The sequence below is a fragment of the Dipodomys spectabilis genome, unplaced genomic scaffold, assembly GCF_019054845.1.
Source record: "Dipodomys spectabilis isolate Male_0828 unplaced genomic scaffold, ASM1905484v1 ptg000158l, whole genome shotgun sequence".
NCBI classification, from domain to species: Eukaryota; Metazoa; Chordata; class Mammalia; order Rodentia; family Heteromyidae; genus Dipodomys; species Dipodomys spectabilis.
Genome location: NW_024870835.1, coordinates 3,395,681 through 3,421,228, shown reverse-complemented (window position 1 = coordinate 3,421,228; position 25,548 = coordinate 3,395,681). Strand labels below are relative to the sequence as shown.

The window sequence follows — 25,548 nt, the reverse complement described above, 5'->3', positions numbered from 1 at the left end:
TGTAGGAAGCCATAGTGGTACATAACTGTAATCCCAGCTACTTAAAGGTGGAAATAGGAGGATCATGGTTCAAGACCAGCCTAATAAAATGTTAGCAAGACCTATCCATAAACAAGCGTGGCATGGATGCTATGCAACCTATAATCTCAGCTACCTGGGAGACACAGGTAGGAGGATCATGGCCCAATGCCGAACTAGGCCATGGCACAACAAACTAAAAAAACGAAAGGTCTGGAGCATGGCTCAAGTGGTAATATGCTATTGTCACAGAAAGAATCCTTGAGTTCAATCCCCCAATAACTTGAAAAAGGGGAATAAAAGGGGGGAGAGAAGGAGAATAGGTACAAACAAGGAGCATATTTTTTTTTTAATACTGTAACCATGGATTTAAAACGATTAAGTTCCTAAAGTGTGGCTTGTTTTTTAATCTTTCTAGGAACATGACCAACATCAAATCTTCAATGAATTATCAAATAGTGTGTTTTTGTCCAGGACATAATATTTGTGCTTCAACTACTATATGAATAGCCTAAATATAAACTCTAGTCATGCAGCAGGTATTATCACTAAAGCCCCACATTTTTTATATAGTTCTCTCTACTAAACTGAACTTGCCTAGATTTCAAGTGTAGATTGCTGTAGACCACACTTCCTGGACTACTCCTCCTACTATATGGCTATATTCCAGGACAAGGACACAGGGTCACAGGAAGACAGATCACGAGAAAGCTAATACTACTAATTTTTTTCTCCTCAAGACAGTTTAAGAAGTATCACAGTGGGTTTAATTTGATATGATGTCTCCCTAAACTAATCAGGCATGGTACAAAAAGTTTGAGTTATGGCATTAGGCAGAATTGGATTTGAATTCTGCCTCTGCCACTTTCATGTTTGTATGAAGCAATCTCACCCACTGTATTGTTTAAATAAGACATAAAAGTGTCTATCACAAGTCTAGCAGGGAGTAGAGTTTAATTTAGCTTGCTCTATTTCCAAGAAAATGAAGTCAGATAACTGTACTTCAGTGAAGGCAACACATATTGTTTACATTTGCCATCAAGAAGTTTTTAGGATCTTTCTCCCTCTCAAAAATTCCTTTCCCATCAATCCATACTGTCAGCTCCAGTGAGGTATTCCTTCTTTCCTTCAAAGTCCAGCATCAATACAAATTTTGTTCTTTTTTTTTTTTTGTAGGTCGTGGGGCTTGAACTCAGGGCTTGGGCACTATCCCTCAGCTCTTCAACTCAAGGCGAGCGCTCTACCACTTGAGCCACAGCGCCACTTCCTCAAATTTTGTTCTATCTGTACCACTAACACAGATTGATTGCATCCAGGAACTTTCTACCCCATCCATACATTCAATTGTTACTAACCACCATTAAAATTTCTAGAGAATATTATAGTTAAATATATTTAGAAGATATTTTTTCACAACTCAAAGTGACATGTGGCTTATCACAATCAAAAATGTATATAAGAGCCACACAATAAAAGAAGTGTCTGCTATCTGATTTCTAAAGGTATAGCATCATGATTGTAAGCACTGAGGGTCCCATGCCAGGGGCACTCAAGTAGCCACCTAGAACTAATCAAGTCAATAATAACTGAGGGTCCCCGACATACATTTTCTTTCCATGGCCAAGAAAGGGATACATCTCCCTCTTATTTCTCCCAAAAAGGGAGAAATCCTGTTTTCAGAATTCTAAAGGAAGACATGTAATCCATGACCCTTCAAAAATGACTCATTTTCTCATGCCCAATAGATAGATTCCAGACCTTTCAGGAACATCTAACTGTTCAGTCATCCTGAGTCATCTAAAGAAACTTCTTGGAGCAATTTTTCTTTGTGAGTCTTGACCCTCCTTTGACAGTGGACAGTTCATAAACTGTTACCTGCTCAGATCAATTTCTACAACTTGTTTAAAAATAATTATATATACACCCTAAGGAAACAACATTCTTCTAATACTTTTGCATTACTTTGTCTACTAATTCAAGGAAAGAATAATGTACAGTTTGAATAACTTAAGATTTCAAAGTGAACATACAAAATGCAACCAGAAGATTCAAAAAGGAGTCTCCATACTGGACACCATTTGTTATTTGGTGGCACCTTCTGGGAAAGCTTGATACTGCAGCTCAACTCTGTTAAACATAAATTCAGATGCAAAATTAAGTCAGAAAAGCTCAGAGCAAGAAAATAATCTTAACGATATAAGGCATAATTGAGCTCATGATAACCTTTCATTTGAAGCTAGAATGTGTAAGCTGTTAGAGTATGTGAGTATGTGAGCATGTTAGAGGTTCCTAAATGTCTCATCAATCTCCACTCAGTTCTGGACGTGCACACTGAGCTCACCCATGGATAACCTGTCTTCTTTGCAGGCTTTTGACAAAGCTCAATCCAATAGATCAATGAAATATGATTCAAATGTGGGATGAGAAAATGACTGCTCTCAACTTCATGTGGTATATCTCTGAAGTTTTTATGTGAATCCATGGAAAAATAAAGATTTGCTTTAGCTTTATCTCCAACCTCCAAGGATGTTGTCTAACTTTTTTCAAAGCCTGGCTCCACTACTTTTACATATGGCAACTAGGGGCAAGTTTTTAACCTTCAGCTTCAGTCTTCTCCTTTGCAAAATTATGTTAGGTAATAATCTTACCATTTCATGGATTGCTCTGAGGTGAATTGAAACATTAAGTGCTAGCAGGGTACCTGGCACATAGTAAGGGTCATCATGTAAAGTTTAGTTCTAGAGCTAAGGTTTCTCCATGGGATAGGAAAGCTAGTCTTGCAAAGACTGTTGACTCACCTTATTGGCTTTGTGTCTAAAGATGATAGATGGCACAATTACATCAATAATAAATGCAAAACAATAATGCACTGAATAGGCATCCTTAAAGAGGGCTCTAGAATTTATTAGAAAAAGATGCTAGCTCAATGCATGTTAGGGAAAAATGCTGAGTTTCAGTAATCACTGATGACAACTCCAATAACACCAAGCTGAGCAAGTACCAAGGAAAACAAGCCTATTGTATTTTTTTAAATCTCCTTTTTAATTGTTTCTAATCCTTAAAAAAAAAAAAAAGCAAGAGTATGAGTGAATCATTGACTAGCTGCATCTTCTTCAATCTGATCACAACCAACAACACACACACACACACACACACACACACACACACACACACACACACACACACACACACACACACACACACACACACACGCCTAATAGTGATTGGTAGAAGTATCTTTATGCATGCCAGGAACAGAACTTTGTTACAATTGTTTTAATGGATGTTCCATACTGAGCTGCATCAACCAGAAGTGTAACCCCATTCAGGTATTTTTACCTTCAGTTATAAAACAGAGAAAGTAAGAGTCCAGAATAGGACTCCTCCCCGCCCCCCACCCCCCCCATCCCACCTCCACCCCTGGAGAGCTACAGCCCTTAATGAATGGTCTCTCCAGCTGCTTGTTCACCATACTCAGACTTTACAGCTCCTGCATGTGCTGGAATTACAAGTCATTAAAAAGCTACTTTGAAAACACAATAAAGACCTTCTTCTCTGGCTGCGACAACCTTCTATCACATAAAACCTAAGGCCAATGCTTGAACAGCAGGACGTTTACAGCCAGCCCCAGACAGTTTAAGCTGGGCAATGAACAGGGTGGGGTGGGAGGAAATGAGGCCCAACAAAAGAAGGGAAGTTTCTTTTCCTTTCTTTCTTTTTGAAAGAAATTGGTGCTAAGGTGGCTTGAAGTTATTTATTCTGCATCGGAACCACCATCCATCCACTCGAGAAAAAATGCTGAGATTTTTGTTCTTTTTCTACCCAAGAAAACAGTTTGATAAACCCAGGCCTCAGAAGACGTGATTAAAATCTCCTTTCTCACACTGCATGTTCAAGGATGTAACACCGCAACTTGCCATTTTCCAGGAAAGATACTGAAACTGTTAGCTTTACTTTCAGTTGTGATTAAATCTTTACAATTCAAGGTACAAGAAGTGAAGCATTGCTAAGGAAATTACTAACATAACTGACCCAATCATAAGTGGATATTTAAAAACTTCTATTGAGGGGAAGAAGGTCAGGAGGGGAAAACTGGGAAAAAATGAGAGAGGGGGTAACACTGCTTAAAAAGATATGTCCTCATTACCTGATTTATGTAATTGTAAACCCTCTGTATATCATCTTTACAGTTTGTATTAAAAATATAAATTCACAAAGCTAAAAAACCCCTCTAATTACTGTTTTTCCCACCTTCCACACTAGGAATACAAAACTTCCTTCTACTACAAAACAATAAATTCCACAGGCTTCTTTTTAGAAGTAGAGTTATAAGAAAAACAAAAGTAAAACACTTCGGAATTACTGAAGGGCTTAATTAATTTATTATCAATTAAAGTATAAACTGGTTATAAAATCCACTATTCATAAACTTTCTATTAATACACTCATTATACACATTATATTCAGACCCTCACTCTTCTATGCTTATAGTTAGCAACAGTCACTAGCAAGAAGTCATTCATCTACTAACCAATAAGGTTCAAAGACATTAGGTCTCTAAAAAAGATGAAATACTAAACCAAATTATCACTTTAATAGAAATTACAAAGTTCTTGAATGTAAAGTATTCTGAACAAAAACATTCTTTAAATGTGCTCTCTGTAGTTACTGAGCATTCATCCACCCATTAGGAAACAGTTTCTACACATCTATTCTGCTTTCTACTCCCATTGCCTGAATTTTTCTTCTAGAAAGATTATTGATGAATTTCCATGTAATTATATTAGATTTCTTTATAAGAGGAGAACAGTTCAAGGATCACAGCATTGAAAAACTACTTCCATTTTTTTTTAAAAAGAAGCCCAAACATAAATCACTTCTGAAACAGTTTTCTTTCAACAATAATTTAAAGGAGGGAGGGAGGGAGGGAGGGAGGGAGGGAGGGAGGGAGGGAGGGAGTGAAGGAAGGAAGGAAGGAAGGAAGGAAAAAAGGAAAAAAGGAAGGGGTATACCCAATGTCATGGTAGGTATGCTCTTCGCCTTTATGTCATTTAATTAAAACATTAAACGATCTTGGAAAAGTTTGTCATAATTGATTTAAAATTCAGATTCTGTCTTTTATTTTCCAGTGACCTTATAACATGTGCATATGAAACAAAACTCAGAGCAAACTGACAAATACCGAGTATACTTCCCCTGCTTAAAGCAAATAAATACATACATTTAAAGAACAGTGAATTCTTCAAATCTGAAGGTTATAAGTGTTTTCAGAGGCCAAGTCACACATATCCACAGCTATCATTTTTATGTGTGCTGTTTAACCCAGAATGACTTCTTAGTGTTCACAATAATTCTATAAAGTAGCTGCTAATATAACACCCATTTTACTAAAGATGAAACTTAGGAACAGATTCACCTGATATTTACTGGTGACACAAAGATTCAAAACATAGTCTGTCTGACTCCCACTCTCTTCCTATCTAGCTATTGTTTAGCAGAAAGGGATCCCTCTGAAAACAGGCAGCATAAGATGCCCATCTTACTTCCCCTTCATTATACAAGTTTATAAAATTCTGACTAGAAATTTTCCCTTCCCTCTCTCCTTCCCTTCCTTTTTTTTCCCTTCCTTCCCCTCTTTCACTCCCTTCTATTTTTCCTTTCTTCCCTTCTCTTCTTCCTCTTCATCTTTTTCCTCCTTCTTCCACCTTCTCCTCCTCTCTTTCTTCTTGGCACTAAGTCTGAACTCAGGGCCTTGTGTATGCAAGAATGCTTCCCACTTAAACCATACATCTCCAGCCCATTTGCTTTCATTTATTTTTTCAGGTAGTGTCTTGCTTTTGCCCTATCACCCTGGACTGAGATCCTGCTACCTTTGCCTCCCATATCCTGAAACTGCTAACACAGGTATGTGCCACTATGACTTGTTTACTTTTGAGAAAAAGTCTCACAGGGTTTGCCTGTGCTGACCTCAAACTTGAGATAGCCTCCCATCTCCCAAATCCTAACTTCTTTTTGTATCTATTGTTGGTTTCTAGGGTCCATGATCTCTGGCATTGTATATAAAAATTACCCATTACCACTGGCTATACAAATGAACAGAAATCTGCCTCATATTCACATAATAAGCTGAAAAGGACACTAGAGCAAGCAGATCATCTCATCACTCAGAAGCTGACTCCAGGAATTTTGACATTCCCTGGGATACCAAGGGAGGCTTGGGGATGCTTCAGAATTCTGCATTCCAGCTGCCTCCCTTTCCTTCTGTCCTGCCCACAGGTAGGATGCTAGTCAAGTAAAATACAAAAAGATGGGCTATCTTTACCACCATAAAAATGACATTTCATCTTCCTCTGATATCCCTTTGCCCATAAAAAGGTCTCTTTCATACATCATATATGGCACTACTTTGATCAGCTGTCTTGTTCAACATCTATATTTAAGCATTTAACCAACAGAATCAACAAGGAATTACAATTCTAACTCTTCATTACAGGTATTGCTTTGAATAAATAAACCAACTTGAGTAAGAATTATATTAAAAGAAAGTCATATTTTGTAAATCATATATGAAACAGAAGGAATAGAGTTAAATAATAGGAAAATGAACAGAATTATCCAAAGAGAAAGCTCATCTGAAATAGTGATATGTAGAAAGAACATTCAATAGTACTGAGGATTACAGACATGAGCCACCATGTCTGGCCTCAATAATGCTTGATGAATGTCAGTTGATCTTCCCAGAAATACAACAACCTAAAAAAATGATGCCTTTCAAAGTTTTGACCACAGTTCAAAAACATACATTCTTTCTGAAACACTTCTTACAACTATTACATACAAATCCTTTGATTTTTTTTCAAGTGCTAATAATGACATACATCATAGCTCACCAATGACTTACAGAACCAAGGTTTTCAAACTGTGAAAACCTTTCTTCTAGAAGAATCCTAACATTTCAGAATACAGAAAGACAAAGTTTCTAAATTTGACAATTTTGATGTGTTAGTCACGTCCCGATAGCATTTCAAGGTGACTTGAAACAAGTCAAATAGGCAAAAAATAAAAAAGGTTCCACATAACATCCATGATGACAGCAAGTTTCAAATTAAGAAGAGTAGCACAGAGAAAACAAGAAAAAATAAAAACCTGAAATATTTCAACATATCTATTCAACTCTCATCTCCCTTTCACAAAATATGACAATTATTAAGCCTTTACTAAACACAGACATATTATTCCAACCCCAGTATTCTATGTACTGCTTTGCTCTTCCTTCTAGTAGAAGTTCAAAATCAAATATAGACAACAAGATGGGAAGGAGATGGACTCTGAACCACTAGGGACTGGCATTGGCATTTGTACTTACTTTGTCTGGCTTTCTACCCAGAACAGTGCAAATCTGGGACAGGAAAAGAAAGGCCATTGCCAGCATTTAAACCAGACACATCTGTGGGCAACCTCATGGGACAGAAAACAAAATATTCTAAAAATGCTGGTGATTTTTTAAGACACATTTCTTTCTTAACAATTGTCTAGATATACCGACAAGCTAAAGAATTATTGGGATTAGTAACCTCCGATTAAAAAAAAAAAAACTGAAAAAGAGCAAATTTGGAGAAAGAAAAAGTGAAGAGGAGATAACTTCATAATAAATAATATTTCTTCTTCAGAAAAAAATATCAAATACCTTCTGACCAAAAACCCTATCACTAGATATGTTAAGATTTCTTACAGTAGTAAAAGGTTAAACTAGATAACCCGAGAATCCCTTCCAACTCTGAAAATCTGTTAAGTATAAGTTTTAATCCCAACATCAAATAACCTTTTTGGAAGTATTAGATGCTCCTTCAAACATCCACAGAGGATAATCCTACATATCTATAAACAAACCAACATCACATAATTTCCTCTTTCCAAACCACAACTTACATAAAACTTAAATCACTTTCAAAATGGAATGGCTTTATAGGTATATACAAAAGTCAGAATCTTCAAATGACCCATTTTAGATATGTATAGTTATATCAGTTTTGCCTTAGCAAGCCTTCTAAAAATACTTTTATTGCCAGCTTCCATCTATTTAAAAAAATGCTTCATAATAGGATCAAAAAGCATTAAGCTGGGCTCCAGTGGCTCAGGCTTGTAATCCTAGCTACTCAGGAGGCTGAGATCTGAGGATCATAGTTCAAAGCCAGCCCTGGCAGGAAAGTCCGTGAAACTCTTATCTCCAATAAACAACCAGAAAACCAGAAATGGCGCTGTAGCTCAAGTGGTAGAGTGCTAGCCTTGAGCTGAAGAGCTGAGGGACAGCGCTCAGGCCCAGAGTTCAAGCCCCATGACCAACCAAAAAAAAAAAAAAAAAAATCAGCATTAAGGTTGGATTCCAATGTTTTCTAGGTTTCTCTTTTAAACTTAGTTTCCCTTACATTCACATTTCATTGTATTCCTCTCATTTTCCTAAATCAGCAATCATTGAAAAGCATAATAACAAAGCTTTAATGGACACAGAAATTTTCTGCTGCTCTTCAAATGGCCCATTATTATACAGTGGAATGTATCTTTTTTTTTTTAAACAACTTAAATGGCAGCCTAGGCCATTAGGTGGCATTCTTAATGGCTTCGTTTCCTTCTTCCCATTAGTTAAGGGAATTCACATCTATGCTACACCTATTCATGCTATGGTTTTAGGGATCAGCATTCATGTTCTGTCATTTCTTATCAGGAAGCTATTTGAAGTTCAATCTGAATACCAACCACAAAGGCAAAGGAGGAAATCGGAAGACTACTCACATCAGATTTAGAGGACATAGTCTCCTCCACGTCTGAGTCATTGGGATCCACAATATCATCAAATGGTGGTAAAGTTGATTTCTTCTTTTCTGACGCCTCACTTTCAATTTTGACTTTTCCCATCTTGACATGAGATTTATCTTTTATCTGTTTTTTGTCAGCAGAACAAGTGAGTATCAGTGGTGGTGCGCTAGAAAAACTTTTAAATAAAGCCTCTGAGCTACTCTTTTTCCTTTTTTTGGCTGAGAGTTCTTCAGAATCTGAAATGGAGGGCCTTTTGCTGGGAGCCTTCTTATCTTGCTGTCCACTGGTGATGGTGAGCAAGTTACTGTCTGGTTTTGGCTCTTTCGACATGGGTTTAGGTTCCTTGAAGGCCATCTTAGGAACTATTTTCTCTTCTTTCAGTGGTTTATTTTCTTTGGGTTTCTTAGAGGATTCTTTGGAAGATTTGTTGTGATCCCTGGAAGGTTCTTTGAAGGCACTTTTATGTTCTCTGGAGTCTTTAGAAGGTTTTTCCTTGTGCTCCTTCATTAATTTGTGAGGCTTTGAAAAACTGGTACTGCTGCTGCTGCTACTGCTGCTACTACTACTGCTGCTGCTGCTGCTGCTACTGCTGCTGCTGCTGCTACTACTGCTGCTACTACTACTGCTGCTGCTGCTGCTACTGCTGCTGCTGCTGCTGCTGGTATGGATACTCCTATTAGGGTCCTGCAGAAAGGAGAAAACAAAACTCTCAGAACTGAGCAGTAATGAAGAGTCAAAGCCCATTTCCTTAAGTTTAATCTACATTAAATGACCCTTTCTTGGATTGTTCTCAAGTTATCTTCAAAATGCCAAACATATTTTAACATAAGCCAATCACCACAGAGTAACAGGTAGAACAGTGTATGTGAGAATCTTAGGGCGAGGGGTTACCATGATCAAAGAACTTAGACACGCTGTCTTCTCAATCATTGCAAGTGAGGAGTTTTGAAACATTTCGATTCATGTTTGTTCAAGAAGACAAAAAGGTGGATAACACATTGTTAATAGTTATTGTACACTTTCAATGGATGACATTAAAAGCAACCTATAAGGTGCTATGAGCAAGAAAAGAAAAGGACCAGTTGGTTCTGCTGGGAGACAGTGAGTTGGCTGTTTATAGAAGAGTAACACATGAATTTGGTCCTGGGAAATGAGCAGGTAATTACAAGAAAGGGAATAAGGAAATGGTACTTAGAGACCAAGGACCAGAATAAGCTAAAACTGTAAGGGAGAGAAGCAGACTGCATTTGGAGAGCACAGAACAAGGTTGGGAAGGAAGAAGGAAAGTAGGTTCACACAATGAAGGCAGGTTCTTTTAAACTGCAAAATACTTAGTGATATACAGAATCACAAAACCTCCAAAAGTAAGTAATTCACAATGTGAAATTAAAAACAATTCTTTTTGTTCTGTCCAAAATTTTATCACTTAGAATATACCTTCTTCCTAAGAAACAGAAAGAAAAAAGTAATAAAGGAATCCAACAGATCAAAGATCTCATCTAATCATCAAATGAACTGATGTCTTTATCCATTACTGTTATACCTTCAAGACAAGAGGTAACTGCTCCCATTCCAATAGGAACAAGACAAGAAGGAGGGTCTATACTATGCATTAAAATAAACAATCTTCTTATTGCATATGTAAAGGGGAAAACATGGATACAAGTTCATAGATACACATTAGAAAGTAATACCAGAATGGGAAGTTATTGATCTGTATTATTTTATTTATTCTCTCAAGTGAGCATTTGATTTCAAAATGCTAAAATGGATAAAGTCACTAAACTGAGACTTTTATGCATTAAATTAAGACAATTCCTTACAAAACATCTTAATCTGACATTTCAAAACAGGACACTAAAGATAGACTTCATATTACTGAAATTTCTTTATTTTATAAATCCTCTTACAAGACATTTCCTGGCATGTTAAGCAATACTATGAATAGTTACAATTAAAGTTATGGATAAACTAAATTAAGAAAGAATATTTCCAACTATTATCCCTGAGGTTTTTTAAAAACCTGGCTTATTCACTCATTGAATTTTAGCAATTTGCAATCAGTACTCTGATCATAGCTCTAGAATACCCACATATTACTATTCAATCTGTATGGAGTATTACACATATTTTAGTATTTTAAAACACACATTTTGAACATATTTCTAATTTTAGGCATTAAAATTTTCCATCCCAGTATAGGATATATATGTCTCCAGAGGTTTTTTTTTTAATTTTAATTTTTTGTGAACATACTGTACAGAGGGGTTACAATTACATGGGCAAGATAATGAGTACATTAAGAACAACTCTTTTCTTTTTTCGTTTTTCATTTCAGTGAAACAACCGAGTCCTTCCAGAGGTCTTTTTGTATTTTTATTTTTTAAATCTTCTGTAGATAAAACTGTAATTCTTAATACAAAGCATACCATAGTATCTGATACAGATTCTCACTTGGGCTGGTAATAATAATGAACTGTGTAAGTATGTTATCAGACTCCATATTCATCTATGTAATAAATGTATAATAGTGGCTTAGATATATAGTTGGGCACTAAATTGCTACTGACAGAATAAAAACTTTCACTAACTCTTGGCTTATCTAACACACACACACACACACACACACACACACACACACACACACACACACACACACACACACACACACACACACACACCATATATAGTGGCTTCCAAAACTTTTTTATCATAATTATAATTTTTTTAAATTGTGAAAATACCATACAGAGGGGTTACAATTACATGGGCAAGGAAATGAGTACACTTCTTATCAAGCATTGTTGCCTCCTCCTTTGTTTTCCCTTACCATCCCTTCCTATCTATACCCCCTCCCTGCATTCTGCCCTCTCCCCTCGTGCCAAAGTTGTAAAGTTCGTTTTTCAACATAACGTCTTGTACATCTCATTGTTGCAATGGGTCCACCTGTAGCCCTATTTAAACAATTTGTTTTTTCCCTTCCCCTCCCCAAATTATACCAACATCAAATACAGTGAAAACAGGGGTCATACCGTGGGAGAGGGACATACAAAGCAACAAAACAATCACCTTATAAATATGTTAGAAACAACAGCAAGAAAGAAAAACCATTTCAGTCCTTATCTTGGGGTTCATTTCACCTAACATCAACTTATCTGACCATTTCTGCTTGTCTCAGACATATACTAGTTATTGCAAATATGGGAAACCATGGGACCTATGTTTCTAAAACTTTTTATTCAACCACTAACCTCAACATTAATTCCACGGAAAAACAGACTAATTTCCATCCAATGTGAAGTTTACACGTTGTATAATTAATTTTTTTTTTCTGTGGATCATTGGGACAAACTGAATATCAAGAAATCCAACTAAAGAGATATGTATGTGTAATTCAGATCTCAAATATTTAAAGTATATGATTATTTAAACATACATGTACACACACATATTTGTGCTAACTTTACCACTTGTGAATGTAGGGTACAGTATTTTCCTTCATCCATTCAATTCTACTGAATGCTTCCTTGTTTTATTTTCTCTGGAACAGAAAGCATCTTTTAATGTATAATCTCTACAATCACTACTTTGTCTGCAACTCTAGTATATAGCTTAAGATAAACAAGGTGTCTAACTACTGTCTAGAGCAAGGTTTTCTGATTCTAAGTGGCTTTCAATTTCCATGGTATCTCCAAGACTTTTTCCCACTGATGATGCTGATCCTGAAATTCCTCTTTCTTTCCTCCATGATTTTTTAAATCCCATTTTAACTGGCTTCTACATTTTGCAAGAAATTTCAGATTAATCACATTTTCTTCAATCAAACTATTATAATCAACTAGTAAATCCTCCTCACTCAAGCGTTTTACTTCTCAAAACCAAAAAACTTAAGTAAAAAGAGTTAATTTATCCAAAATAGCATTTTAAAAGGATACTTCTTCAAAATTGTAGCACAGTCTCAAGGGTTATATATATAAAGGGGGTAAGGAAATTCACGATAGTCAAGAAAAGCTTCCAAATTAAAAAATCTTTTCTGGGGCTGGGAAAGTGGCTCAGTGGTAGAGCACTTGCCTTGCATGCATGAGGCCCTGGGTTCAATTCCTCAGCACCACATAAGCAAAAAGAAAAAAAGCCAGAAGTGGCACTGTGGCTCAAGTGGTAGAGCGCTAGCCTTGAACTGAAGAGCTGAGGGACAGCCCCCAGGCCCAGAGTTCAGGCCCCATGACCGGACCCCCACCACCACCAAAAAAATCTTTTCTGTGATGTCATTAAATGCATAACAAGTGGCACAGAGGGATAATGACAATTTGAAGCTATAAAGTATAAAAAATTCAGGAACATGAATTTGATTTACATTCCCCACTTCAATATAAAAATCCATTCACCTTCAACCCCATTCACCTTACTCATACTAGTCAACTGTGGAGCCTGAAGGCTGAGAGGCTGGTGCAGGACTTGTTCAACTATAGCTTCAAGCTAGAGCCTGAGGAGGATTGCATTAAGAATAAGTGTACATGTGGCTCAAGTGGTAGAGCGCTAGCCTTGAGCTGAAGAGCTGAGGGACAGCGCCCAGGCCCAGAGTTCAGGCCCCATAACCGGACCAATAAATAAATAATAAAAAAAAGAATAAGTGTACAACAGTGGTCAGCCTCTTTTGCTCCAAAGGTACTCAATAAATGAAGAGTCTATTCTACTCCTCCAGGAATCATCCACGTGTGTAGACAACAGACAGATAACCTGCCTGCTGTTATCGTGAAGGTTAAGTTGTCTGTACCTTGCAACACTTAACAGGATTACAACAGCCCTAGGGCCCCTACCAACTCAACCTGAGCCACAATTCATCCATCCATAACAGCAATTATGACAATTCATGTCATCAATAAAAGAAGACAGACTTAGCAGGTATTTTGGAGGAGGCAGATAAAATACTGAAATCAAAAATAGTGTGATTACTTAGGGGAAAATCAAATAGAATATAAAAAAATTATTTCTAGAAAAAAAATCATGGCCGACTTATATATACAAGGAAGAAAATAAAGTGTCTGCTGTCAAGGGATGCAAAACTTGGAGAGTTTTACTTGTTATAATATATGAATAATGTTGCCTCACTTTTAATGGTGATATTCAATCAGAAAGTTAGAGAAAAATCTACCTAAATAGTTCAGGGAAAAAAAGCAATAAAGAAAATAATGCCTTTTCTATACTTAACCAAGTAAAAGCATCAGGCAGTCTTATAGAACTCCTCAAATGTTTATTTTGCCTAGATATGTACAATATTTAAGCAGGTATAAACACACAAAAAATATAGGCAGGTAATGTTCTGCTCAAATGATGTATGATTGGGCATCATCCTATGAATTAAGCGTGAACCAATATAAAGCATGCAAGATAAACAGAATATGATACTGACCACTCAGAAAGAGAATCTAGACATGAATAACAGGTTCTGTCAACTATACCTGGCTATGAGTTCCGTCAATTCTTTATTAGGACAGAATGTCCTCAGTAACAGCTACAAAGAACAGCTAGGAGGCAAAGGAGACCCACTTGAGGACTTTACAGAGAAGACCTATTTGAAATAACCACTTTAGGAAGGTCACCTGGGAGCAATATGGTAAGAGGTGGGAGTAAGTAGAGGGCAAAGAAAGCAAAGCCATTCAAGATTCCTGCTCTGAGGAACTGGGATGGGGGTGGAAACAACACTGACATCAACGTTTTACAATTATTTAGTCAACAATCTTGTGAGGTAGTTATTATTAGCTCCATTGTATGAATGAGTACACAGACACCAATATGCATAAAAATGAGTGTATATGTATATGTATGTTAGAACAAATAGAGAGTGGACAGACATCAATATACATAAAAATGTATGCATGTATGTGTGTTAAAACATGCACACTTTGCCTATCTCCAATATCTGTATTATTAATCATAATACTTCTATGGATTCTCTGTAAAGTCACTTAGTTTAAAAACCAAATGTCAATCATAATATACAGATTCTTAGTAGGAAATGAAAGGGAAGGAGCTCAATGATTTTAGAAGAACAAAACATCAGTTGTGCCTGCAGTCTAGGCACACTATTTAAATGAAGTTCCACTCACTTCCAATAGAGGAGATAGAATATACTTTTTGATAGGAATATGTGGTAAATAATTTATTTTGAAATAAAGACTCTCCTCTCTATGTGTTTCAAGTAGATTTCTACCAAATACATATTTTACATAGTTGATAGGCTCGTATTCGAAGGCTTGCATTTAAAGGGCTTATTTATATACTAGAAAATTAACTTTTCATACAAGTCCCTGAAAGAGCACAGATACCTCCAAAACTTTTAAAGGGATCAGAAAACTATATAATACTCCCCACTTCCCAAGCAAATGTTTTCAAAGCCAATGTAAAAGTCTGCCACACAGCTAGCACTGGTGGCTGACACTCAGGATCTGAGGATCATGGTTCAAAGCCAGCCCAGACAGGAAAGTTTGTGAGACTCTTATCGACAATAAACCACCAGAAAACCCTAAATGGAACTATGGCTCAAAGTGATAGAGTGCTAGCCTTGAGCAAAAGAGGTTGGGGACAGGGCCTAAGCCCTGAATTCAAGCCCCACAACTGACCAACCCCTTCCCCCCAAAAAAGTCTGCATTACTACATAATTCCCCCCAAAATAAAAATTGATAGTTACCGAATCAAATACTAAATGATTAATTTCAAAATGAAGGAGGTCATTACACAAGAAAACTAGATGACCTACAAGGGTCCCTATGAAGGAGATTGGGAAAAAAAGAATTTCAGAGATTTAGCACAAAAACAAACTGATCATAAAGATAAAGAATTATTATAAATGCTGAAAAAATAGATGGCTGTTCAAGAAATAAATATTATAATAGGAAGCACTTTTTGGCTCTGAATGTTTACCTAATCATAACAATTGTCAGTGTTTACTAAATTGTATCTGTTAAAAATTAATCTACTCATTTGTCAAGTATTTAAATTTCCTTCAGTAAAATGAAGATCATGATATTATCATAATACCTTCAATAGTAAGGTCAATTTGCTAATTTAATGGATGTTAAAGTATGAGTGTATACACACATCCTACCAATCTGGAAGTCTAAGACCCTGTAAATCAGAAACTTTTTGAGCACGGATATGGCACCTGAACAATAATGTTCCCAAGTGGGAAATTTCATCTCTGACTTCATGGTGACAAGTGGGACTCAAAATGTGGGGGCTCTTAGAATAGCGTATAAAACTACCTTCAGTCTATCTATAAAAGATGCCATGAAACATAGTCAATTTCATGTTTAGACATGAATCTCATCCTTATGACATCTCATTAACTACATGAAATTATTTCAAAATCTAAAAAGCTGAAAACATTTCTGATTCTTAAGCACTTCAGAAAAGACATTTAACCTGTATTATAGAGACTATATAACCAAGGTGACAGGCACATAAAATATGTAAAGTGCTTTAAGGAACTACTGCTATGACTATTCTAGATGAACAGAACACCTTAACATTCTTCTCAACTTAGATATTCTTACCAACTTAGACAACACAATAGTGTATGAATGACAGACATAGAAGACAAAAACTGAAGGAGAGAGGAAAAGAAACTTAAAGACTCCATAAACTTATAAAACTGAGAATTAATAATGTTCACATTCAGTAAAATCAGGAATTCTAAATTCAACATCCACAAGATTATAACTATAAAAAGGAGAATTAAAAATGAGGAGGGAAAAGATACGGAGGAAATGGGTATCGTTCATTAAGAAATAGCAGCATAAAAATAGAACTTGGAAACTTGGCAGAAACTCTAGAACTTAGCAAAGTCTAAGACGTTTCTTCCAGCAGTGGGAAGGAGAGGGGGGGGGAACTAGGATTTCTACTTTTTGTTAGATATCTTCCTTTGCATTTGGTTCCTTTAGACCACATACATGCATTATTATACCACATACATGCATTATTTAATATAAAACTAAGTTCTTCAATCTCCCAAGTTAACTTTTCGGTTCTTCTCTTTAGTCACATAACCCTTGTTTTCAAGTGAGATTTTGTGAAAATAAAATTTACATTGAAAAATAAAGAGAAACTTCAACTGTGTGACCTATATTCTTCTGTTTCAAAAACATTTCAACTTTGCTTCTGATGCGGTTTGAATGTTATCTCACTTTCCTTGAGCAAACTATAGTCAAGCACTAAGTTACAGATGTAGCCTGATAAGTGAATTGCACTTTCAGGGTTTCATACAGAAGATAAAAATAAACTCTGTAAATGATAACTAAAATTGACAAATGGAAACAAATGAAAAAATTATTGCCTTTGAATAAAGAAAATAAGTAGGTAAAATTTCATTTTCCTAGACTTCTGTTCAAAGGTCCATTAAGAAGTTGAAGGGGGGGGGGGGGGTGAAAATGTTGTAGGTATGATACAGCTCAAGATGCATTGTATACATAAACTGCTTTTAAATGGCAAAAAAAATTAAACATGTCCTAAAAAACTTAAGAGAAGTGAGGGAAGAAATTAAGAAAAGTGAGGGAAGAGGAGAGTTGGGTAAGAATAATGAAAGGGTAATATTGATCAAGAGGCACTCTATTCATAAACTGCTTTGTTGAAAAGCAACTTCTTTGTACAATTACTTAATAAAATATTCAAAAAGTAAAGCTATTGTATTTACTACTGAAAATATTAATTACTGTCTTTCTTTATATATAAAATTTTAATGTAAAATATTAACAGGAAAATATTCTACGAAGTAATATTCCAAACAGACAAAATTTTTAAATGTTTTCCTTCCTCAAATGACTGGTTTCAGCCTATTATATTATCAAATAATTTTCTTTCAGAATCCAGTCTGATGTAAGATGCTCCTATTTATATACTATTCTCTGATATGCTGTAGTTACATACTAAATTATAATTAGGTGCCACTAATAGCAAGTTATATTTAGAAGACTGCAGTTTCAAGCAAACATCTGCTTACCTTTGTGGTTTTAAACTAGAAACTCAGAGTAATAATTATAACCCTTCTCTTTCTAGGTTTATGTATATTTAGCTTGGTACAATTTCTGCTTTCTTAAGTAAGCCTTAAGAGATATTGGTCAGGGAGCTCCAGTGGCGCAATCGGTTAGCATGCGGCACTTATAAGAGATATTGGTCAGATTGTTACCACCTGCTTTTTTAGTACCAGATAAATTTCTCATAATGAGGTTTTATAAGCAATTGCTACACACACAGAATAACTAATCTTTAGTATATACTGCTAGACACTGCTGGAAGGATATATTGAGAATGCATCACAGGAAGTGGCCCTATGGCTAAAGTGGTAGAGTGCTCGCCTTGAGCTGAAGAGCTCAGGACAGCGCCCAGATCCAGGTTTCAAGCCCAATGACTGACAAAAACAAAAAAGAAAAAAAAAGAGAGAATGAATCACAATTCAACATATATGCCTGTCATACCAGCAATGTGTAAGACGTAAATAGGAAGATGGCTATCTGAGGCCAAGGCCAGGTAAGGCAAGAAGGATGAAAGGGATGATACTAATCAAGATGCATTTTACTTATAAGCTGATTTGTTTAACTGTAATTTCTACAATTATTTAAAGATAATAAAAATATAATTTAAAAAAGAGGATTGATGTGTGGTAGAACAATTGATGAGCATATACAACGTCTAGAGTTCAATACATATAGAGTGGCAAGAAAAACAAAGGGGGGGATCAAAGAGAGATACAACTGAACAATTTGAAAACATAATCATAGTTATTCTATCTTCTCTTACTACCACTTATTGAGTTTAGCATATACAATGGAAAATGCTGAAAGTGCATACCATGGCTTTGAGGACAATAATCTCCTTTTTGTTTTTTTTTGTATTTTTTTGTAAAAATACAGTACAGAGAGGTTACAGTTACATGAGCAAGGTAATGAGTACATTTCCTATGAGCATTGTTACCTCCTCCTTTGTTTTTCCCCTACCCTCCCTTTCCTCCCATCTCCACAACTCCTCCCTCCCCTATCCCAGAAGTTGTAAAAGTTTGTTTTCAACATAATATCTTGTACATCTCATTGCTATAATGGGTCAACCTATACCTTTATTTCAGCATTTTGTTATTTCCCTTCCCCTCCCCAAATTAGAAAAATGTATATACAAGATGCAGGACACAAGAATCAAATACAGTGAAAACAGGGGTTATACCATGGTGGGAGAACATACTTGAGTGTTATGATAGACTCTCCTGGACTTTTCACTACTATACAAAAAAACTCTTCACACTGAATTTAATTTAAAAAAGAAGAGGGAAGACCTGCAAGATTTAGAATCATGTGATGGACAAGTGGAAAGTGAAAGAAGAAAACAGGAGTTAAAATATAACTGTTGAGCTACAATGATGAAGTTGCCAAAAAGAAAGACAAAAACCTATGTTCTAGCAGGGCGCCGGTGGCTCACGTCTGTAATCCTAGCTACTCAGGAGGCTGAGATCTGAGGATCACGGTTCAAAGCCAGCCCGAACAGGAAAGTCCGGGAGACTCTTATCTCCAATAAACCACTAGAAAAACGGAAGTGGTGCTGTGGCTCAAGCAGTAGAGTGCTCATCTTGAGCTGAAGAGGGAAGGGACAGCGCCCAAGCCCAGAGTTCAAGCCCCACAACCGACCAAAAAAAAAAAACACACACACACAGAAAAACCGATGTTCTCATAAGTTTTTCAAGAGCAAACATGGGCCTATAGAAACTCAGGACAACACTTTACAAATCTGATATTGGAAGTAAAATGCCCTGAGTTCAGCCCTTAGTATATTCAAACTTAAACCAAATATGAACACATGATTTAAAAACATTCCCAAACACAAAGAAACAAATGAACATAAAAAAGGTAACAGGGCCACAAGGACCCCAGGTAATCCTGAGAAGCAAATTACAAATGTATAAAAAAGTAAATTGTTGGAATCTGAAAAGTGACCAAGCAATGAGATACAATTAAGAATGATCAGAACAAAAACCAAACCAAACTCTACTAAAAAGAAAAAGCAAAACAAAAATTTGTTAAAAATCACTTTTGGAGTCAATATCTTAATGATTCACATGGCAAACTGAAGACAGATTTAATTGAATTAGCAAAATAAAAGATACAAATAAACTGTAAGAACATGCATACAAGACTTGAATAATAACAAATTAATTAGCAACCCAGAAAAAAAGAGCATATAGATTCAATGGCTTCTAAAAATGATAAAAAAAAATCATAAATCAAATGCAGAAAGAAGTATTATATGAAAGTAACAGGATCAAAAATTAAAAGAAATTTATACCTAGACATAGTATATAAAAAATGAATACTAAATTGACAGGCTAATTATAAAGCAATAACAACAAAGACATCACCTATTAAAAAAAGAACAGCTAACTAACAATGTTCCAGAGCTTCCCAGGACCAACTGTTAAATTTTCAGCAACTTTGGGTTTAAAAACTAAAATCATAAATAAAAACATGGCAGATGCAGTGGCTACCAGCTAGTTACTCAGAAGTAGAGAATTGGGTATCATAGTATGAGGCCAGAAAAATTTGTTAGATCCTCATCTCAACTATAAGCCAGGCATGGTAGAATATATCTATAACTCCAGTTACACAAGAGGCAGAGGTAGGAAGACTCCAATCAAGTCAGCCTCGGGCATAAAGCAGAATGCTCTATGTGAAAAAGAACTAAAGCAAAAGGACTGAGGGTATAACTCAAGTGGTAAAGTTCTTGCCTAGCAAGTATGAGGCTTTGAGTTCAAATTGCAAACTTGAAAGAGAAAAATATATTATTTGAATAAAGGTACTGCCTTAAATTAAATAAGGTTATAAGTAGAAAAATATTAAAGAAGTAATACGTCATTAAAACTCATCACTTTCTAATTATATTGCTACAATTATGATTTCTGTTCTTGAGGCATCTGTCTCTAGTGCACTAACATGCTAGAAATATTTCATAATTGTGTGTTCTTCCCAACTTTGCAATTATTATTGGCCTAAAATGGCATGTTTTAATACCACAAAGATAAGTAAGCATCAAAAGTTTTGATTTCCCCTGGAGAGGTAGATGTTGATCATCTCCTAGCATAGACCTAGGTCAAATCAACAACAGACTTCACACTAGAAAACTATTTTCAAAACACTGAAGGGAGACCGGTGGCAACCTAGAGTTTTATATTCAGAAGAAAACATTTTCCGTAATAAGGACAACAACTAAAACTTCTACAGATCAACAAAAATTGAGTTTACTAAGAAAAATTTTTTAATAAATGAACTCCCAGAGTTGCCTCAGAAATAAGGAAAATGAATTCAAGAATTATTGTATTATATTTAAAGCAAAATTTAAAAATTTTAAAATGGTAGTTATCCAGGCTATCTATAGGCTAGTCTGTACTACAGGCTCACTCCTAGAAATCTAATAACTCTATAGGCTGAGATCTGAGAAGTCAGCCCAGAGGGGAAAGTCCTTGACAGTAACTAACAAATTAGCCAGCAAAAAAAACCCAGAAGTGAAGCTGTTGTTCAAGTGGTATAGCACTAGCCTTGTGGCAAAAAGCTAAGGGAGCATGGTCAAGCCCTTAGTTCAAGCTCCCATATTAGCACTCGCATGCGCGCGCGCGCGCACACACACACACACACACACACACTCTCTCTCTCTAAAGGTTTTATGTTTTATATAAAAAAATGCTTACATTTGGAATTTTAAAGATAACTTCTGAGTTATTCACAGGTTGAAAAGAAATTAAAATAGAAAATACTGCAAAGTAATGTTTGGGGAGTGTAGTTAACTAGTACTTGGAGGAGACTCCTTGACCCTGACTGACATGATCAAGATTTTGGAGAAATGGAAATATAGTAGATCCAGAACCAAAATTATATTGGGCTGTCTTAGGTCATTTAATATCCATTAATTTTGTTTTTATAACTGTTGTAATATTCCTATTAGATACAGACACACTTCTTAGAATGTATTATTAAGCTTACCAGACCTCAAGGCTCTACCAACCCTGGATCTAAGAATGATGTAAAATAACAAGTGAAATCTGCAAAAGAGGTTTCCCCTACATTATGGCCCCTACTCACTATGATTAAAAATGATTGATGTATGACTTCCTTTTGTTCTGAGGCTATAAAAGTTCATGTAACCACTTCCACGATGGAACATGTCTTTAAATGTAACCTAAATCCTCGTTTCAGAGCCATATGTGGTTTAGAATAAATTATTTTCTTATTTCCTTTAAGGCAGAATTGTTATTTTACATCAAGATGGACAAAGGGTGGCCACTAAAGCCCAATGAAAACAGCACTCTCAATGATGAATTATTAGAAATTAGACCCTTTATAAACAGGAATGTAACTGATTTATTGCTGTTTCTACTGACAAAGTACCAAAAACTCAGGAGGAAACAAGATAGGAAAGATAAATGTTGTTGTTCACAAATGATATGACTACATACACAAATGGACCACCACAGAGGAATTCCTGGAATAACTGTAGCAAGGTGGCTAGAAGTAATATCAGCATGGTAGTTCAAACTATATGTTTATATTATCAGCCACAAATCAGAAATACGCTATACTACTTATACTACTAAACAAACGATACTACTTATAGTAGCATTTAAGATATAAAAGAACTAGGAACAAACCAAATAATAGCAAGACATTTAAAAAATTGTATCAATACTTTAAAAACATTGAAGAAGCCAGGTACCAGTGGCTCACACCTGTAATCCTAGCTACTCAGGAGGCTGAGATCTGAGTTCAAGCCCCACAATTGACAAAAAAAAAAAAATCAAAGAAAGCTTAAATACCCTAAATTTATGATCAAGATATTATATCATCCACAGATTCAATAGAATTTCAATATAAATCCAAATCATTTTTCAAAAACTTAAGTTGATTCTTGTCAAGTCATATAGGAAACATGCTTACAAAATGTTAGTACTTACAAATTGTGGTGTTGTTGAAAATACCAACAAACTGACCCATGGGACAGAAATGCACCCTCTGCCTCATAACTATATGAAAATTGGGTGTTTGACAGGGAAGATTATTAGAGAACACAGAGACAACTCTATAACATGTGCTAGAACTTGTTTTCTACATAGAAAAATGTTTAAATTGAGCCCTTACCTCATACCATCTATAAATAATTCCAGGTGTTAAAAAATATTTCAGTGTTAGAAAAAACTTCTAACATGTAAAAAATATCAAGATGTATATACATCTACATATTCCTGAAGTACAGGAAAACACACTAAATGAGATTCATAAAGAAATGACTATTTAAAAATCTGATCTTATTAAAATTAAATATTTCCATCTATCCAAAGGTATCATAAAGTAAAAAAGTCACTGGGTAAACTGGGAAAAGATGTCAATAGTAATAGACAAATATCTCCATATTTTTAGAAGATATAAACAGCATTTCAAAGTAAGTAGCATGGCTGATCCCCAACATACATGTTTAGTGCCATGCAAATCACTGAAATGCCAAGTTAGGTGAGGATTACACTCAATGGCATGTACTTACCACATTCACAATCTGACTAGAAAATACAGCAATGGGATCTCTTTGCATAGGCTGATATGTGTCTCAGTATATTTAGTAATATAAAGCCAACTGTGTAAGTGCATAGATTTCATTCATAGGTATTCGAAGGAAGCACTCCTCTGAATGTGGTCATCAAAACAACAATGTTGGTATCACCTGATGCCTAGTAGAAATCCTGATTTTTTTTTTTGGAGTGGGGGAGGATTACAAAGAGTAATAGAGGCAATGAGTATGATTATGCATCTATGAAAATATCACAATGAAATTCTCACATTGTACAACTTAATATACACTAGTAAAAATGGCAAAGAAAATTCCTTTTTTTTTTGTCAGTCGGGGGGCTTGAATTCTGGGCCTAGGTGCTGTCCCTGAGCTCTTTGGCTCAAGGCTAGTGCTCTACCACTTGAGCCACAGCACCACTTCCGGTTTCTCAGTGGTTAATTGAAGATAAGAGTCTCATGGACATTCCTACTTAGGATGGCTTTGAACCATGATCCTCAGATCTCAACCTCCTGAGTGGCTAGAGTTGAAAATTCCAAGTTTCATGTCCTCCCCAGACCTACTGAATGAGAATCTCTGCAGTCTGCAACAGGGTCCAGGAATCCTCAACTCTATCAAATGTAGTATAAATATTTATTGTAAGATAACCCCCAAATTCCTATATTGTATAGCTTAATAAGGGAATTTTTATTTAATTATTTATTTATTTGCTAGTCCTGGGGCTTGAATTCAGAGTCTGGGCAATGTCCCTGAGCCTCTCTGTGCTCAAGGCTAGCACTCTATCATTGGAGCCACAGTGCCACTTCTGGCTTTTTCTGAGTAGTTTATTGGCAATAAGAGACTCACAGACATTTCTGTCCAGGCTGGCTTCAAACCATAATCCTCAGATCTCATCCTCCTAAGTAACTAGGATTACAGGCATGAGCCATCAGCACCCAGCATAATAAGGGAATTTTACATTCGGATTTCGTAGATACTCATTAATTAGATACTGTGAGCAAGGCAACAGACTAATCAGTATTCTTAAAGAGTCCTGTAAAGCAAAGAACAGGCAATCAAATATGTGCTGAATACATAAACCATTGGAATAATTTGATAATACTATAATAGAGTTTGATTTTATACTATGTTTTATAATTCTATTCACAAGAATTAAATAACATTATCACAAACAGCAGACTAGAAAAATACTTATATCACCTTACTGTCTGGAAGCATCTTTGGACAAAGATGCAAAAATTAACAAAAAATAAGTCAGAGTTAGTTTCCATTTTACTGTTAAAAGTAGCTAGCTCTTTATTAAGCACCATATTATTTGAAGGTGCTTGAACTCAGGGCCTTGTGCTGGCTAGATTGGCACTGTATAGCTAAAACACATCTTCAGCTCTTTTTTCTACTGGCTCTTTTGAGATAAAATTTTGCTTTTTTGCCTGGACCTGTACCTGAATGACAATCAGCCTATCTTACACTTTCTGTTACAGCTGGAGTAAGTAGCTGTATATACTAGTATATACCACCAGGCCCAACCTTTTCTGTTTAGATAAAGTTCAATGCACTTTTCCACTGGGGCTGGCCTGGAACCACAATGCTCCTGATATTAGCCTTCTACGTAGCTGGGATGGCAGGTATATGTCTGTTTGGTCCCAGCCTGGCTTTAAAGTGTAATGCTCCAGATCTCAGCCTCATAAGTAGTTACGATTATATGTGTGTGGCTGACGTATTTTCATTCTTTAGGGTAGAGGAAAAACTGTCATTATAACACAAGAAAGGAAATTATCAAGGGTCCAGAGAAGTACAAAGCATAATTTTTTTCCTCCTTGAATATAAATTAATGTAAACACTGTCCTTAGGGAAATACCTGCCTTATAAAATTATTTCTTTCCTTCACAAAGAATTACTTTACTTCACATACAGCCTATAAATGTATAATTTTACTTTAATTTTTAAATTTTTATTTTCTGTTCTATCCACCCAGTACCTAGAATAATGACTGACTCGTATCATGGGCATAGTACATACCCATCTTTGAATGAATCCATAAACTTATTGAACATTTACTATGTAGTAGGTATGGGGGAAATCTCAAACCAATAAGTTATAGTCACCCTCTATGTAGAGCTAACATTAATCATT

At 35.8% G+C, this 25,548-nt stretch overlaps 1 protein-coding gene across 1 annotated transcript in view; it reads right to left on the bottom strand.

The window, feature by feature from the left end:
* Mllt3 (MLLT3 super elongation complex subunit) overlaps nucleotides 1–25,548 on the bottom strand; it is a 273,357-nt gene that overhangs the window by 62,991 nt on the left and 184,818 nt on the right. Inside the window, exon 5 of the mRNA XM_042692938.1 lies at nucleotides 8,809–9,516. Within this exon, the coding sequence (XP_042548872.1) occupies nucleotides 8,809–9,516 (708 nt within the window). The remainder of the gene's footprint in view (nucleotides 1–8,808; nucleotides 9,517–25,548) is intronic.